General features: G+C 42.2%; 1 protein-coding gene across 2 annotated transcripts in view; it reads left to right on the top strand.

Annotated features, from left to right (window-relative positions):
• The window catches only part of LOC115108426 (FAS-associated factor 1-like), a 91,839-nt gene that overhangs the window by 26,041 nt on the left and 48,429 nt on the right, over positions 1-17,369 (top strand). For both annotated transcript variants that reach the window (XM_029632727.2, XM_029632726.2), the window contains exon 8: positions 16,616-16,702. In XM_029632727.2, coding sequence (XP_029488587.1) covers positions 16,616-16,702 — 87 coding nt within the window. The remainder of the gene's footprint in view (positions 1-16,615; positions 16,703-17,369) is intronic.

Here is a 17,369-nt window from a genome sequence, read left to right as displayed (position 1 = left end):
CCAAAACTACTGTCTTACACTGTGTATAAGGGGATAAAGAATATGTACATAAGGATATATGAATGAGTGATGGTACAGAGCAGCATAGGCAAGATACAGTAGATGGTATCGAGTACAGTATATACATATAAGATGAGTAATGTAGGGTATGTAAACAAAGTGGCATAGTTAAAGTGGCTAATGATACATGTATTACATAACGATGCAGTCGATGATATAGAGTACAGTATATACGTATGCATATGAGATGAATAATGTAGGGTAAGTAACATTATATAAGGTAGCATTGTTTAAAGTGGCTAGTGATATATTTACATTTCCCATCAATTCCCATTATTAAAGTGGCTGGAGTTGAGTCAGTGTCAGTGTGTTGGCAGCAGCCACTCAATGTTAGTGGTGGCTGTTTAACAGTCTGATGGCCTTGAGATAGAAGCTGTTTTTCAGTCTCTCGGTCCCAGCTTTGATGCACCTGTACTGACCTCGCCTTCTGGATGATAGCGGGGTGAACAGGCAGTGGCTCGGGTGGTTGATGTCCTTGATGATCTTTATGGCCTTCCTGTAACATCGGGTGGTGTAGGTGTCCTGGAGGGCAGGTAGTTTGCCCCCGATGATGCGTTGTGCAGACCTCACTACCCTCTGGAGAGCCTTACGGTTGAGGGCGGAGCTGTTGCCGTACCAGGTGGTGATACAGCCCGCCAGGATGCTCTCGATTGTGCATCTGTAGAAGTTTGTGAGTGCTTTTGGTGACAAGCCAAATTTATAATTCACTGTCACAATTCCAGTGGGTCAGAAACTTACATACACTTCACCTTTAAACAACTTGGAAAATTCCAGAAAATTGTCATGGCTTTAGATGCTTTTGATAGGCTAATTGAAATCATTTCAGTCAATTGGAGGTGTACCTGTGGATGTATTTCACGGCCTACCTTCAAACTCGGTGCCTCTTTGCTTGGCATCATGGGAAAATCAGCCAAGACTTCAGAAAAAATTGTAGACCACAAGTCTGGTTCATCCTTGGGAGCAATTTCCAAACACCTGAAGGTACCACATTCATCTGTACAAACAATAGTATGCAAGTATAAATACCATGGGACCACGCAGCTGTCATACCGCTCAGGAAGGAGACATGTTCTGTCTCCTAGAGATGAATTTACTCTGGTGCGAAAAGTGCAAATTAATTCCAGAACAGCAGCAAATTACCTTGTGAAGATGCTGGAGGAAACGGGTACAAAAAGATCTATATCCACAGTAAAATGAGTCCTATATCGACATAACCTGAAAGGTTGCTCAGCAAGGAAGAAGCCACTGCTCCAAAACCGCCATTAAAAAGCCAGACTATGGTTTGCAACTGCACATGTGGACAAAGAATGTACTTTTTTGGAGAAATGTCCTCTGGTCTGATGAAACAAAAATAGAACTGTTTGGCCATAATGACCATTGTTATGTTTGAAGGAAAAAGGGGGAGGTTTGCAAGCAGAAGAACACCATCCCAACCATGAAGCACTGGGGTGGCAGCATCATGTTGTGGGGGTGCTTTGCTCCAGGAGGGACTGGTGCACGTCACAAAAAAGATGGCATCATGAGGAAGGAAAATGATGTGGAAATATGGAAGCATCATCTCAAGACATCAGTCAGGAAGTTAAAGCTTGGTCACAAATGGGTCTTCCAAATGGACAATGACACCAAGCATACTTCCAAAGTTGTGGCAAAATGGCTTAAGGACAACAAAGTTAAGGTATTGTAGTGGCCATCACAAAGCCCTGACCACAATCATATAGAACATTTGTGGGCAGAGCTGAAAAAGCGTGTGTGAGCAAGGAGGCCTACAAATCAGTTACAACTTTGTAAGTAGGAATGGGCCAAAATTCACCTAACTTATTGTGGGAAGTTTGTGGAAGGCTACCTGAAACGTTTGATCCAAGTTAAACAATTGAAAGGCAATGCGACCAAATACTGAGTGTATGTAAACTTCTGACCCACTGGGAATGTGATGAAAGAAATAAAAGCTGAAATGATTCTCTCTACTATTATTCTGACATTTCACATTCTTAGGATCACCACTTTATTATAACTGACACAGGGAATTTTTACTAGGATTAAATGTCAGGAATTGTGAAACGGAATTTAAATGTATTTGGCTAAGGTGTATGTGAACTTCTGACTTCAACTGTACCTTTTTATGTGGGCCTGTAGCAAATTATAAAGTCTAGAGACTGACCCTTTTGAATGGGGTTTGATAAGGTTATCTAATGTAGGAATATTTGGCTTAATGCCATACTGTGGGATGTGTCCTTAAGAAATTCCTGATTTGGAGGTATCTGAAAAAGTGTTGCTGGCATGTTAAACTTATTACCTTGTAATTGTTGAAATTAAGCTAAATGACCAATGTATAAGTTACCGATTTGTTGTGAGCCCCTTCTCTCTCCACTGTGATAACACCATATTATCCAATGCATGGTGGAAAGCATGATTCAGGCAAATCGGGCTGTCAATGTATACAGTGGGTATGTTAAGAAAATACAGAATCTGTTTCCAGATCCCAAGAGTGTGACATGTCTGGGTTAGAGTCATATGCTGGGCTGTTAACAAGTGCAGGGAGTGAGGAACATTTGACCGGAGGTCTGCTCAATCAAAAGTCATGAAGGCATATCATTCTGTCAGATCCCAGTTCAACTTTCCCTCCAGAAAGACACAATGTTCAGATTTAGCAGCCCGATAATACAGTTTAAAGTGAGGAAGGCCAAAACCCCCCTTGTAACTTGTACTTTCTTAAATGCTTCTTTGAAATTCTGGAATTATTATTGAATCCAGTTTCTTAAAATAGCTTTGGTATGAAATTGGGTAGATATTGGAAGAAGTAAAGAAACCTGGGTAGGACAACCATTTTGAGTGTTTAACCAAGGAGAAAGGCAGAGTTCTCCAAAAATCTGTTTTTGTTTAAGCTGATCAATTTTCATATCCCAATTAGTTTTCAATAGCTGATTTAAGTTTTGTTACTGATCCCAAGGCTTGTGAACTTGTCCATCACTGTTCTAAATGGGGTAGATTGCAGAAATGGCATAATCACAGGCGATGATATTGGCATCAATTTGCTTTTTTGCCAGTGTATCTTGTAGCCAGAGAAGGAGCCAAATGTATTCATCAAGTTAAGGAGGGAATAGAAGTTTTAGGCTTGGATAAAAACAAAATAACAGTCTGCATTGAGGGAAATTTTGTTCTGCGTGTCTTATTTTAGCGGGAGCTATATCGGCACATACACAAATGAGAGTAGCAAGGGGTTCCATGGCTATAGTGAAGAGAGCAGGCAAAATTGGGCACCCCTGTCGGTAGCCTTTGAACAGGTGGAATGACTACAACATCTCCTGATTGGTTACCACGGATGCCATTTGGGTGTGCATAAATAATTCTTATCCAATTAATGCATTCCTTTCCAAACCCGAAATGCTCCAGAACCGACATACTTCCGTTCAATCTGATCAAACGCCTTCTCTGCATCGAGCAATTACCATTGCCTCAACTTTATGATCATGATACATTACGTTGAAACGGCATCTCAAATTGTAGTATATATGTCGACCTGGAATAAAAACCGGTCTGGTCAGGGTGTATGATGTCAAACATATTTTTTTCTATCGGTTTGCCAATATCTTAATCCACATTTTATTTTCTATGGGAAGCAACAACACGGGGCGATAAGAAAACATCTCTGTGGAATCTTTTTTCAAGATCAGTGCTATAGTAGCCTCATACAGTGTTTGTGGGAGTTTGGCATTTTCTTTGGATTGTTTAAACATTCACAACATAACTGGAGCTAGACTTGCGCAGTACTACTTATAGAATTCTATTACATATCCATCGGGCCCAAGTGCCTTGGTGTTTGGAAATTGTGTTAATCGCCTCTAAAGTTATCCTGGCATCAAGTGCAGCAGCTGCCCACTGTCTAGTTTAGCAAGTTCACTTTCGGTGAGAAAGTGTTCCATAGTTTGGATCAGTAGCATCGCATTTCGATTGATATAGCTATGAGTTAAACTGCACAAAACATTTATTAATATCCTGTTACTATTTTACCATTGTCTCTTTTATTTTATGAAAAGCTCTAGATGCCTGTACATGCCTTACCTGTCCTGCTAATAATCGATGTTGTTTCACCCAGTTCAAAATAATTTTGTTGCGTTCTAGCAAGTAAAGAGCCCACCCGTTTCGAAAGGATGGTACTGTATTCGTATTTCAACTTTGATCTTCTCAAGGACTGCATTCGAGGAATTCGTAATAAAACCTCCTGTTCCCCAAACTCTTTCAATTTCTTTCAGCCTTGTATTGGCGTGTTTCTTCCCCTCTGATGTATATGTAATAATGTAACTTCTAATCACAGCATTGAGAGATTCCCAAAGGGTGGAGTAGTCAACATCCCCCGTGTCGTTAGCTCCGAGGCTGAATAAAGCTATCTGCTCCTTCAAGCACTGACAAAGTATCATCTTTCAACAAGTATGCGTCTAAGCGCCACGGTCGCAGACAAATTGTCGAGTTTCAGCACCATGGACAACGGAGAGTGGTCTGTAATTACAATCGGGTGATGTGTAACCGACGCAGCTGCTGAAATTTAGTTTGGAGTCCAACAAAAAAAAGTAAATGATGGAATATGACTTATCAACTGACGAAAAGAATGAGCCACCCAATAGATGGGCATTAGTCTCCAAATATCGACAGTGTTACGGGTTGTCATCAATGTATTTAGACTGACACTGGCATGTGATTGTTGAAGTGCCTTGATAGCTGTTTAACTGTACATTAGATCCTCTTTTAGATAAAGTCACCTCCAACAATAACACTTGTATTTGAGATATTTGGTATGGCCTTAAATATCGTTTGAAAAAATAATGGATCATCGACGTTGGGTCCATATAAATTGACGAAGTTTATTGGTATCGAATTCAGTGTACCAGCCACAATAATATACTGACCATTTAGGATCTGAAATCGAGGATGGGTAAATAAAAGGAATGTTTTTCCTTATCAGGATTGCTACCCCTCTAGCTTTTGACTCAAAATTAGACTGGTATATCTGACCGATCCAGCTGACTCATAGTTTTGGCCTGAGCCGACCGTTTTATTGAGGTTCTTGAAGAAGCACTCTGTCAGCGCCCAGATCTTTTTAAGATGAGTAAAAACATTAGCTCTTTTCACGACATGACCTAAGCCATCACAGTTCCAACTGACTATCTTTAATCCACCAGGGCTTTGGCATTTCTTATTTTAGAGCAAATTGTTGCTGTCTTACGAAACCCAAACGAAAAACATCCCACCGTCTGAGAACTTGTCATGCCACCTGTACTAAAAGTAAACATGAAACGCAGACCACGTCCTCTTACTGAGTGACTTAACCAAAAGAAGCACTCCTTGACTAACACACAAACATTAGGGTGCCTGAACTAACTCGGCATCTATAGGCTCTGCATATAAAAATGAAAATTAGATTACACTTAACTCTCATATTGGGACTAAAACATGATAGGCTAAACAATGCTGTATAAGCAATAACATCTCATCCAACATAAGTCCCAATCTTTGATCTTCTGATCAAAAAGACCTCAGTAGGAAATTCAAACACATTCCTGGCCTCTGTTTAGCCACTTTGCTGGTTGACACAGCAGTTCTGTATCCTGAGCCAGGGAGCTTGCTTGACAAGAACAGGTCAGCCTCTTTGTCAAACGTACTTGTTGATCCCTCGACTGTCACCTTAAACCAGGCTGGGAAGAGATCCATGTCGCATGTTGGCCGCCCTGCATTTCTTGTGCAACTCTTCATACTCTTTCTGTTGGTTCCTCAACCCCTTAGTAAGATCTGGGTAGACAGACACCCTGGCTCCTTTGTAGTTAAGGGGGAACTTTTGACTAGCCAGTTTGAGGATGAGATCCCTGGTCTAGAGAGAGTGCAGTCGTGCAATGAATGTCATTGGTGGTGCGCCCTTGGCCGGCTTCGTTGCCTGTGATCTGTGTGCGCGGTCGATCGGGATGGGTGTTTTGAAGTGTTCACTCTCAGCAATGCTGGTATTGGCTCAAACAAATTCAATGGGTTTCCCTTTCTCAGTGTCCTCCTGCATCCCAAATATTCGGATCTTCTGGTGTCTTGACTGCGACGCGAGCATTTCCAGTCTTGCTTTCATGGTTTTGTGAATTTTTTTATGTGCACTGTTTCTCTATGTCCTGTAGCCTGGCCTCATGATTAACTGTCTGCTCGACCTAATGCACCCTGCCCTTGGTTGCCTTCACAGTTTCAGTCAAAGTCCCAATATGCTTTGAGATATCAGCTAACCTTGTGTCCACCTTCTTGCTTAGTGAATTTATAGCAGCCAGTAGGTCACTTGGAGTAGGTTCTATTGGGAGCTAGCATCTTCAGCTAACTCCTCGTTGGTCGGCGATGTTGAAAACGGTCCGTTGTCAGTCTCAGCGGCGTGAGGGTGTCCTCTACCCTTAATTTTCTATGGGGAGCAACAACACGGGGCGATAATTCTTGTTTAGGGCCCCCTTTTTTTGTTGCCTTCTCCCTTATATCATATTGCCAGATAATGTTTGAAATAATAGGTGGTGAGAAATGAATATTAAATATGAATTATTTCAAAATTGAGTGGAGTGGGGTCTCCCGTGTGGCGCAGTGGTCTAGGGCACTGCATCGCAGCACTAACTGTGCCACCAGAGACTCTGGGTTCGCGCCAAGGCTCTGTCGGAGCTATTTCGCCTACAAGGAGGTCCGTTGGGCGACGCACAATTGGCCTAGCGTCGTCCGGGTTAGGGAGGGTTTGGCCGGTAGGGATATCCTTGTATCATCGCGCACCAGCGACTCCTGTGGGCCGGGCGCAGTGCGCGCTAACCAAGGTAGCCAGGTGCACTGTGTTTCCTCTGACACATTGGTGTGACTGGCTTCCGGGTTGGAGGCGCGCTGTGTTAAGAAGCAGTGCGGTTGGGTTGTGTTTCCGAGGACGCATGGCTTTCGACCTTCGTCTCTTCCGAGCCCTTACGGGAGTTGTGGTGATGAGGCAAGATAGTAATTACTAACAACAATTGGATACCACAAAATTGGGGAGAAAAGGGGGTAAAATGATTTTATTTTTTAATTTTACCCCTTTTTCTCCCCAATTTCGTGGTATCCAATTGTTTTAGTAGCTACTATCTTGTCTCATCGCTACAACTCCCGTACGGGCTCGGGAGAGACGAAGGTTGAAAGTCATGCGTCCTCCGATACCCAACCAAGCCGCACTGCTTAACACAGCGCGCATCCAACCCGGAAGCGTCCGGTTACGACAGAGCCTGGGCGTGAACCCAGAGTCTCTGGTGGCACAGCTGGCGCTGCAGTACAGCGCCCTTAACCTGTAGTGACGCCCAGCCCGTGAACGGGACCGTTATCATCATCTGACACTAATTAGCATAACGCAACGGACATAAATCTTCCTAGAAAATATTCCTATTCATGAAAATCACAAGTGAAATATATTGGAACACAGCTTAGCCTTTTGTTAATCACCCTGTCATCTCAGATTTTCAAAATATGCTTTACAGCCAACGCTAGACAAGCATTTGTGTAAGTTTATCATAGCCTAGCATAGCATTATGCCTTGCTAGCAGCAGGCAAACTTGTCACGGAAATCAGAAAAGCAATCCAATTAAATAGTTTACCTTGGATGAACTTCGGATGTTTTCACTCACGAGACTCCCAAAGTTATTTTCCCCAAAATATTATTTTTGTAGGCGAAATAGCTCCTTCACGTTTGGCTGAGAAATCGCCCGGAAATTGCGGTCACCACAACGCCAAAAAATATTCCAAATTAGCTCCATAATATCGACAGAAACATGGCAAACGTTGTTTAGAATCCGTCCTCAATGTGTTTATCTAATATCTATTCGATATTATATCCGTCGGGACAATTCCTTTTTCTCTAGGACCGATTGGAGTAATGGCTACCTCTGCACTTTACGCGAGAATCTCTCTCGGAGCCACCATGTGACCACTTACGCAATGTGCCCCCATACGGCTATTCTTCAACAGAAATGCGTAAAACTACGTCACAATGCAGTAGACACCTTGGGGAATACGTAGAAAACGTAAGCTCGTTGATGATACATTCACAGCCATATAGGGAGTCATTGGAACGCAGCGCTTTCAAAACCTGGGGCACTTCCGGATTGGATTTTTCTCAGGCTTTCGCCTGCGGCAGGGTAGCCTAGTGGTTAGTGTTGGACTAGTAACCGAAAGGTTGCAAGTTCAAATCCCAGAGCTGACAAGGTACAGATCTGTCGTTCTGCCCCTGAACAGGCAGTTAACCCACTCCACTGTTCTTAGGCCGTCATTGAAAATAAGAATTTGTTCTTAACTGACTTGCCTAGTTAAATAAAGGTTAAAAAAAAAATATATATATCAGTTCTGTTATACTCACAGACAATATCTTTACAGTTTTGGAGACGTTAGTGTTTTCTATCCAACGCTGTCAATTATCTGCATATTCTAGCATCTTTTCCTGACAAAATATCCCGTTTTAAAATGTATTTTTTTGTAAATAAAATTGAGCGGTGCTCTAAACACGTCTTTTCCATAGCTTGCTCTCTTAGCGCCCCCCGAAGGGGGAACTTAATGTCTTGCGAAAAGTGTTATATAAAATATGAACTGTCTCAATGTTGCTGGACCCCAGGAAGAGTAGCTTCTGCTTGTGATTCTTAATAAATACAAATAGGATGGCCACCATTGCCCAGGCCCCCCCCACCACTAACTTTACCGCCACTGCTGAGAAAATCCTAGGGGAAACACTGCAGTTGCTCTCTTTTCATCCATTGCAGCTTTAGCCTCTAGTGTTTCCACTTAGTTAGCTCAGAGGACTAAAAAATGGTTATAATATAAGGACACACCTCATCCTCTTTCTCTTGTTTTAATAGCATATGCAGAGCAATCTGAAATGGCTCCATTAATTATTCACAGCAGGTCATCTGGTCCACGTTAAGTGTAATAAGCTCCCCATGGACTGACGGTGTCGCTGAAATCCCTTTTCAATGTGAGCGATACTTTGGTATGTAACTCACTCGGGGAGTAGCCTCCATTTTGAAGTTTGAATCAAGTTTGTTGGGACCAAGTAAGAATGTTGAGTCAGCAATGACCTCTGACAGTCCCAAGGCACAACAAGTTCTGATTGATAAAAAGCAAGATGATATTCAAGTACAAATGTATCACCTTTGTAGTAAAGTTGTTTTCATTCTATTCTGTTCATGTCAAAGGCAGCATTTCCACTACTGGTGACTCTAGCGACGCCAAAGTGCCCGTGGTTATTGTTTCTGTCTCTCATAATTAGTCGGACTGCAGACAGACCGTTGTGTTTTGCTGGTGCATCGGTTAGATTGGTTTTCTGTGCCCCAGTGTCCCCTGCTCTTGGTGTTGCTGGTGACCATTACTGTAATGGTGCTAATTGAAGAGATTAATACAGCAGCAGCGGCGTGAGGGTGTCCTCTCCCCTTCCTCAGGCAGATGGTTTTGATGAGCACCCACTGTGAACCTTAAGTGTTTCTGCTGGGATTACAAACACTGGGGAGGGGTCCCTGTTGTGAAGAGGGGGGGAAAGAAAAGAGGAAGAGGGCTGGTAGCTTGGTGGGGGAGCAGGAGAGGGGACAAAGCAGAATCAAACAGTCCTCCATGTCCTTCCACACGCTTGTCTTTAGGCATTCTGTTCCCTCAAAAGAGAATATGAGGCCCAGCACCTTTACCACTGTACATTGATCTGTGGTTCACTGCGTGTTGGGCACATATTTACTGTTTGGTCATTGACAGTTTTATTTAGTATTTTATTTTTTGCACCAAAACGTGTAGAATATAATGAAAGATGCAGGTGATGTTTCATAAACAGGTGGAAAACTGCTATTTGTATCATCAAGTGCCAGGCCTAAAGAACATCAAAGGGTTTTGGAATACTTCATAAAACTCTATGAAATTCTTAGAATAAGTAGTGTGGGGAAATATGTTGTTGGCTGTCTATTAATTGACTTGCCAAGTACAAGTTCTAATGTAAGGGATTGTATTGCGGTCATGGAGATCTGAATGATCAAATAAGAAAGCAACAAAGAAGCAACACCATATTCAAAGATGCAGCCCCCTTTCGTCCATTTTGTCCCCAACACCGCCACATAGGGAGCCCAGTGCAAACCATCTTTCTCATCCTCTTTTGTCTTAGTTGAAGACCAGCCGATGGTCTCTGCTTATGCATATCAATGGGGAGAGTCCTGTCCTCTTGTTTGTCTTTGCCAAAAGCTCTGGCTTTGCCTTGTGGCTCCCAGGGAACGGCTCCCTGCTCTCCTCGCTCACCACAGTTCGTCCTCGGGGGCTCTGATTGGCATTCACAGCCAAAATGTGGGGGTACGCTAAGCTGGAGTGCAAATGTTTGCCAGGAAAGTGGCGGGTAGAATAGTGATGGCCGATGGGTCTGGAGTGTCCGTGATCAGAAGAGTTGTCCGGGGGATTTCTCCAGCCCTTGCCGTTTCTACTCTGCAGCTGGAGAGAGGAACTGAGAACAGAAAAGAAAGGGGGGCGAGAGACTGAATGAAAGGCATCTGGTGCTGGAGAGCTTGTGACTGTTTAACGGCAACCTTTTCTTCTCTTTGATTTTGCTCCAGCCAAGGATTACTAGTACTTGGCATTTAGAATGATTTGATCATTAATGTTTCTGTGTATGTTGCCCAAGCACTGTGATATTGAGTACATGCTGGTCTCAGCCTTAACAGCAGGGAAGGGCTTTCTGTGTGTTATAAATTCTGTTAAGTTATATATTAATGTGTTATTACAGTGGATAATTCATTTTCTATCTATATCCTTGCGTAAAATGACACCGCCTCAAAGCATTTGTCACAAACTATTTCTTTCATTGTCTGCGTCTCAAACTGCTATTACCTTTTGTAGTCACAGCCCTTTTGTTATTACTTAAAAATTTACATTTTAAAAGGGAAATCCCATTGAGACCAAGGCATCTTTTGCATAGGGAACCATGCATGTATACAAAATTTACAAATACAATGTAATATTAACATCCAATATTTGCAAGCACTTTAAAAGCAATCCCAATCCTCAACAAGGAGGTCCTCCATTAACTACTACCCCACTCCAGAGCATCAAGGTGCAGAGAGCTTTGCAGAGAATTCTATCCACGGGTGCAAAAAAATAACCGAATGCATATTTACCTAATTCCATAGAGATCAGCGGGACCTCTAGAATTTCTGTGGAATGTGGATTTGCACAAGGCTTTTGACAGGGTTGACCATAGTATCATTCACTACAAGATAAAAGCCCTTGGTCTTAACCGCAGGACCAAATGGTGGATGTTAAAGGAAAACATTCTAGTGTGAAAGGGATCAGCTGTGGAGTCCCGCAGAGGAGCATCCTTGGTCCACTTCTCTTCCCACTGTACATTTTAATGATAAAATCAGCCTGCTCTCGTAATTTTTTTTTTTTTATGGGTAACTACTCTACTGGTGTCCCATAAGAACAAAGCCTCGGTCAAAGAACTCCTTAGTGCAGAGTTATCCAATATCAGTAAATGGCTTTCTCTGCATCTTGGAAAAACAGAATCCATCTTATTTGGTTCCAGAGTAAAGCTTGCATGATCCCCTGATTTTAGTGCCAAAAGGGGCAACTCTGTGGTTACACCAAAAACTTCAGTCAGTGACATTGGGTGTGAATTGGAAAAGTACTTGCCTGGTGAAACTATGGCCCTAAAGGTTTTAACAAAGATAAACCAAGGCATTTAATTCCTAGCTCAGACTTCAAAACATCTTGATAGTGACAAACTAAAGACTCTGGCAAGTGCGCTAGTTCAGTGACACTTTGATTATGCGTACCCATACCTTTTTAAAGAATAAGCTACAGACCAGCTATAATACAAGCTGGTGAGTTGTACTTCAACTGTCCCCTCGTACTCATCTGAAGGTCAAGCATTTTAATCAGCTAGGCTGGCTATCTGTACAGAAGTGTAATATTAATTCAATTTGGTCTGGCCCATGTAATTTTGGACCAGACCAAGGTACCTTTTCAAGATTATTTTACTCATTAGATATGTCCACCAATACAACACTAAAGCCAAAGACTATTGCCTGTTTAAAATTGTTTTTTGTTTTAATTGTTGTATCTGGTAAGAAGACCTTTTCATATGTGTACTGTTTCACGCAACAGACTACCACAGCAACTCCAAGCCATGCCGACCAATTTAAAAATAATCTCAAAAGCTGGCTAACGATCGAGCAAAAGAAAATGTTTGTCTGTATGTAATGCTCTAGGTTATGACAAACTTGTCCTTTTTGTTTTGTGTAACCAAAGTACGCGTAGTTTACCTTATGCATACTAAGTTTTGATGGAGTGCGCAATTGGCATGCTGAATGCAGGAATGTCCACTAGAGATGTTTCCAGAGAATTTAATGTTAATTTCTCTTCCATAAGCTGCCTCAAACATCGTTTTAGAGAATTTGTCATTAAGTCCAACCGGCTTCACAACCACAGACCACATGTATGGCGTTGTGTGTGTGTGTGCGAGCGGTTTGCTCATGGCAACATTGTGAACAGTGCCCCATGCTGGGGTTATGGTGTGGGCAGGCATAAGCTACGGACAACAAACACAATTGAATTTCATCTATGGCAATTTGAATGCACAGAGGTAACGTGATGAGATCTTGAGGCCCCTTGTTGTGCCATTCACCCGCCGCCATCACCCCATGTTTCAGCATGATAATGCATGGCCCCATGTTGGAAGGATCTGTACACAATTCCTGGAAGCTGAAAATGCCCCAGTTCTTCCATGGCCTGCGTACTCACCAGACATGTCACCCATTGAGCATGTTTGTGATGCTCTGGATTGATGTGTACGACAGCGTGTTCCAGTTCCAACCAATATCCAGCCACTTCGCATAGCCATTGAAGAGGAATGCGACAACATTCCACAGGTCACAATCAACAGCCTGATCAACTCTATGCGGAAGAAATGTGTTGTATAGCATGAGGCAAATGGTTACTAGATACTGACTCGTTTTCTGATCCAGGCCCTCTTTGTTTTAAGGCATCTGTGACCAACGGATGTATATCTGTATTCCCAGTCATGATTAGGGCCTAATGAATTTATTTGACTGATTGCCTTATATGAACTGTAACTCAGTAAAATCTTTGAAATTGTCACATGTTGGGGTTTTATATTTTTGTTCAGTATATTTATAGTTGGCTATCCATGTGATCTGGTTTGGTGACTTTAACAATGAACTAAGGTACTGCGGAAGTTTTTAAGAGGGCTTTATAAACATAGAGAGCAGTGTATCAATCTACGAGACTTAAGAGAGGGCCAGCCTGCTTTCTGATATAGGATGCAATGATGTGTACTCAACCTGTCCCCTGTAATAAAGGGAAATGTGCTGTGGTAAACTGCATCTAGTGGTTTGAGTGTAGTGGCAGCTGCATTCATATAAATGATGTCACTGTAGCCTAGCACTGGCAGGAAAGTTGACTGAATGATCTGTTTTCTCCTGTTCATGCAGAGGCATAGTCTATTTCTAAAGAAGCCCATTTTTATTCAACTTAACTCATTTATCCATATGCTTTTTAAAATAACTTCATCAATCCATATGCCCAGATATTTATTTATAATATAATAATCTGAGAACTTGTACCGTTTTTTAACATGTACCATTCTAAATATTCTACATAAAGGGGATTGGGTTACATGTTAAGAAATGGTACATTACATTAAAATCACACAACTTGTATGCTATCTGGTGAAGTGAGACCCTAATCAAGCTGCTCTCAAAGTAAATGCAGTTCTCTGGCAGACAGGGGGCAGCATTAGACAGCACTGTTATCAGAGTATGTGTCTAACTGGCCTTACTAGTAATGTGATGGGCATTTTTGAAAAGTGAATTGTAATATCGCTTTCGTCAGCAGTGGTAATGGTAGGTTGCTTTGGTGAAAGCTGGGCGATTGGCGTTTTAATGAGATTTGTAATTGGAATGCCTAGCAAAAGGCTGTAGTACATAGAGATTGCATAAAAACATCATGAATAGTTAATGCTGGTTCTATTTAGCCAGATATTGATAAAAAAGGAATCCTGGTCTTATGTTGATATTGATTTTAGGGCAACTTCAGAGAGAATTGGTCATGATGGTTGTTATAAGCAAACATAATTAGCCTAATTGCTCATTCAGTTCTTTCCAAATTAGGGATGGGCATGAGTACTTTAGCGGACGTCAAATGTCCATCTTTAACCAGAAATACTGTTAACATTTTTGGTGGAATTGCGTTGTGGGTGCCCGAACAGGCAAGTGAAACTTTGTCTTGAAGACCTAGTTCATTTTCTTTGACTCTAGTGTTCCATTTGTACATGTGCATTTGTGGGTCACAAAAAAAATAAACCAAGCCAAGCATCACACAGTTCTTCTCCCTAAATTACTTTTCCCCCTCAGTGTCTCATTCACTCAATTGCCTTCCAACTGCTCCCTACACACACACACACACACACACACACACACGTGTGCGGGGTGCGCCCACGAGCTCCAGTTAGGCCTACAGAAATAAATGCCAAAACACATTCTAAATGGACTGGATTTATTAAGCATAGGCCAAGAAAATGTCAAAGAACAGACAGAATTTTCTAAATTGAACATCTGTATATCACCCCGTTTCAAATGATCATTCTTTTTAGAGTTTAACTGGTCCAGATGTGAAATGTGCATCACAACTTTTTTTCATTTGGAAAAATATTCTGTTCTGTTTGATTTCATTTATTTATTTATTGTTTACTATGAGGGCTCAGGAAATATGGGTGTCTTGTCTGCTAAATTTAACCTTATTTTGTTATGCCATTGCACATCTATAGGCTTCTACAAGCAAGCACCACTGCTGAGGTTACTGCCTTTTTGAAGATTGCGTTGCACCATCTTATTTAACCAGTTGATATTACGGTTTCAATAAATTAATTTTATGGCACTTTTTTTATCGACTGACGTGTATACACTACATGACCAAAAGTATGTGGACACCTGCTCATCTAACATCTCATTTAAATCTCATGGGCATAAATATGGAGTTGGTACCCCCTTTGCTGCTATAACAGCCTCCACTCTTCTGTGAAGACTTTCCACTAGATGTTGGAACATTGCTGCGGGGATTTGCTTCCATTCAGCCACGAGCATTAGTGAGGTCGGGGTTCCAATTTTCAAAATCGGTGTGTAAGAACTTGACTGGCCTGCACAGCCAATACTTCAACCCATCGAACACCTTTAGGATGTTCAACGAGCAGGTTTCCACGTACCTTTGGTCATGTTGTGCATCTTACTTTTAGAAACTGTTCTCACAGTTCTGTCAACTTTCTTGTTGGTTTTGAGGCTCGCCTTCCTGTTCTGTCTGCTATGCACGTGTTAGAGGATGTGGATACGTTGTGGTAGGGAAAACCTTCATTAAAGCTGGAGATTGTAATGCGTCTCGTAAAATCTGAGATAATAAACGTATCGCTGCTCGGATAGAATAGGTTTGGTTAAGGTGCTGTTTCCAACTTGCAGCCACCAGGACCTCCTTTATGGGCATTAGTTTGTTGTTTCTCTAAGGCTGCCTTAACCTTTGACTGGAGACGCTTAATTACAGCTGGGTGCTAGTGTTTATGCCTGCCTGTCGGTCAGCGCTAGGAGGAGAAATCCCTGTAGCCCTCTGGTCAAACACAGATATTACACTCTGTAATAACACTGGCCACCCGGCCTGACCCCACTCCACTTCATAAAGAAAGGCACTGTGCATGTGTGTGTTTGGGACTGGCGAGAGAATGAGGTTTGAATATCGTGATCCCATGTCAGCCACGCATTGTCTAAACTTTTACCAAGGCATTTTCAGGCCAGTCTGCTTCTTACCAAGTGACACAGACCTCAACACAGACACTCGTCTGCAGAATTGTAGGCTTTTATTCAACATAAAAAAAGCACTCCATCTGTGGGCACGAGACCGCAGTCTCGGCAAGGATACATCTCTCCCTCTGAGTTTTGGAGGATTTGGCTGTGTGTGGAGGGAGCTTTCCACCACAATGGCCAGTTTGCTCAGCATCCGTATCTACCCCTGCAGGGTAGTGCATTCTGCAGGGGTAATGCGCTAGAATCCAGCACTCAGGCGACACTAGCTTTGATCAACCTCGCCTTGCACACATCAGGCTGGCATTGTGCTTTAAACCATCAGGGCAGGGATGGCGGGAGCTTGGTGCTCGTGGGACGCTGCTAACGGTTTAAAAGCACGGAATGTTAAGTGCAGATACACTTAAAAGAATGGGAGAAGAGATACTGTTCATTTTGAGTGTTTCTGTGCATTAAGCAAGGCATCTGTGGAATGCAGATGACACAGCTTTTTCTCTCTGTCCAATGCCCTGTGCCCTCCCTCCATCTTTGTTCCTTTCCACACCTCCATGGGAGACAATCAAAGCTATGCCGACACACCAATGATGTTGTCTCTCATGATGTGTTTACTGTTATAGTTCGGTATAGGCTACTTACTGATATTTGCAGTTATTTTCTTCAGGATTTCCATGTTTTAATCTGAAATGATAGATTGAATAATTATTTGCCATTGTCTTTCTTTCCAGGTGAAAAGGAATGTTTCAGACCTGACAAACATCCCAGTGCGACACCAACAATGGGAGGGCTGGCCTGCTGCGGCATCTGACGATTCGGTAAGGAACAAAAACACGTCTCTCAGGCTTGGACTTGGGAACACGACTCCATTTCCATGTTGTCTTTGGACCTTATAGCTGCTGTTCTCCAGCAGTCTTACATAAATTAGGAAAATATGTTACCCATGTTTTCATTTACTGAATATATTTTGATTTAAGAAGGTTAAAGACCTAGGTTAAAGTTTATTCCATGAAGGCTTTATAAAAGCCTATTTTACATGTAGTGAATCTCAGTTTGAGAGAAACTGTTAAATTTTTTCAGTGCTGAAACCATCTGTCCAGTCTAAAAGTAAGAGGTAGAAACTAATTAAAATGTCAGGACAGTCTGCAGGGGTTTGCAGGGTCCTTCTATCTGTGGACATTAAAGCTCACGTCACTGACCTCTCCCGCCTGGGGTCACCGTTCAGCCATTCAGCTAAATTTAGTCAGTGATCAGACGCGGTCCTCACACTGAGCCCTGGGGAACTCCGTACCTCCCCCCCCGCTTCTTTGACAGCTTGTATGTTCCCATGCTAATTTTATGGATGATTGTGCAACTGGGTTGTTCCATACACATTCTGTTGGCTCTTCAACTTTTATATTTGCTGTTATTTTAAAGTATTACCTCTTATTACATTATTTTGTGGCATTCTCTTTACTACCCTGAACTAAGTTTTCTTGCTCTGAT

Source organism: Oncorhynchus nerka, linkage group LG24 (assembly GCF_034236695.1).
Source record: "Oncorhynchus nerka isolate Pitt River linkage group LG24, Oner_Uvic_2.0, whole genome shotgun sequence".
NCBI classification, from domain to species: Eukaryota; Metazoa; Chordata; class Actinopteri; order Salmoniformes; family Salmonidae; genus Oncorhynchus; species Oncorhynchus nerka.
The sequence above is the reverse complement of the archived record's forward strand: the minus strand, read 5'-3'. Positions and strand labels throughout refer to the sequence as shown.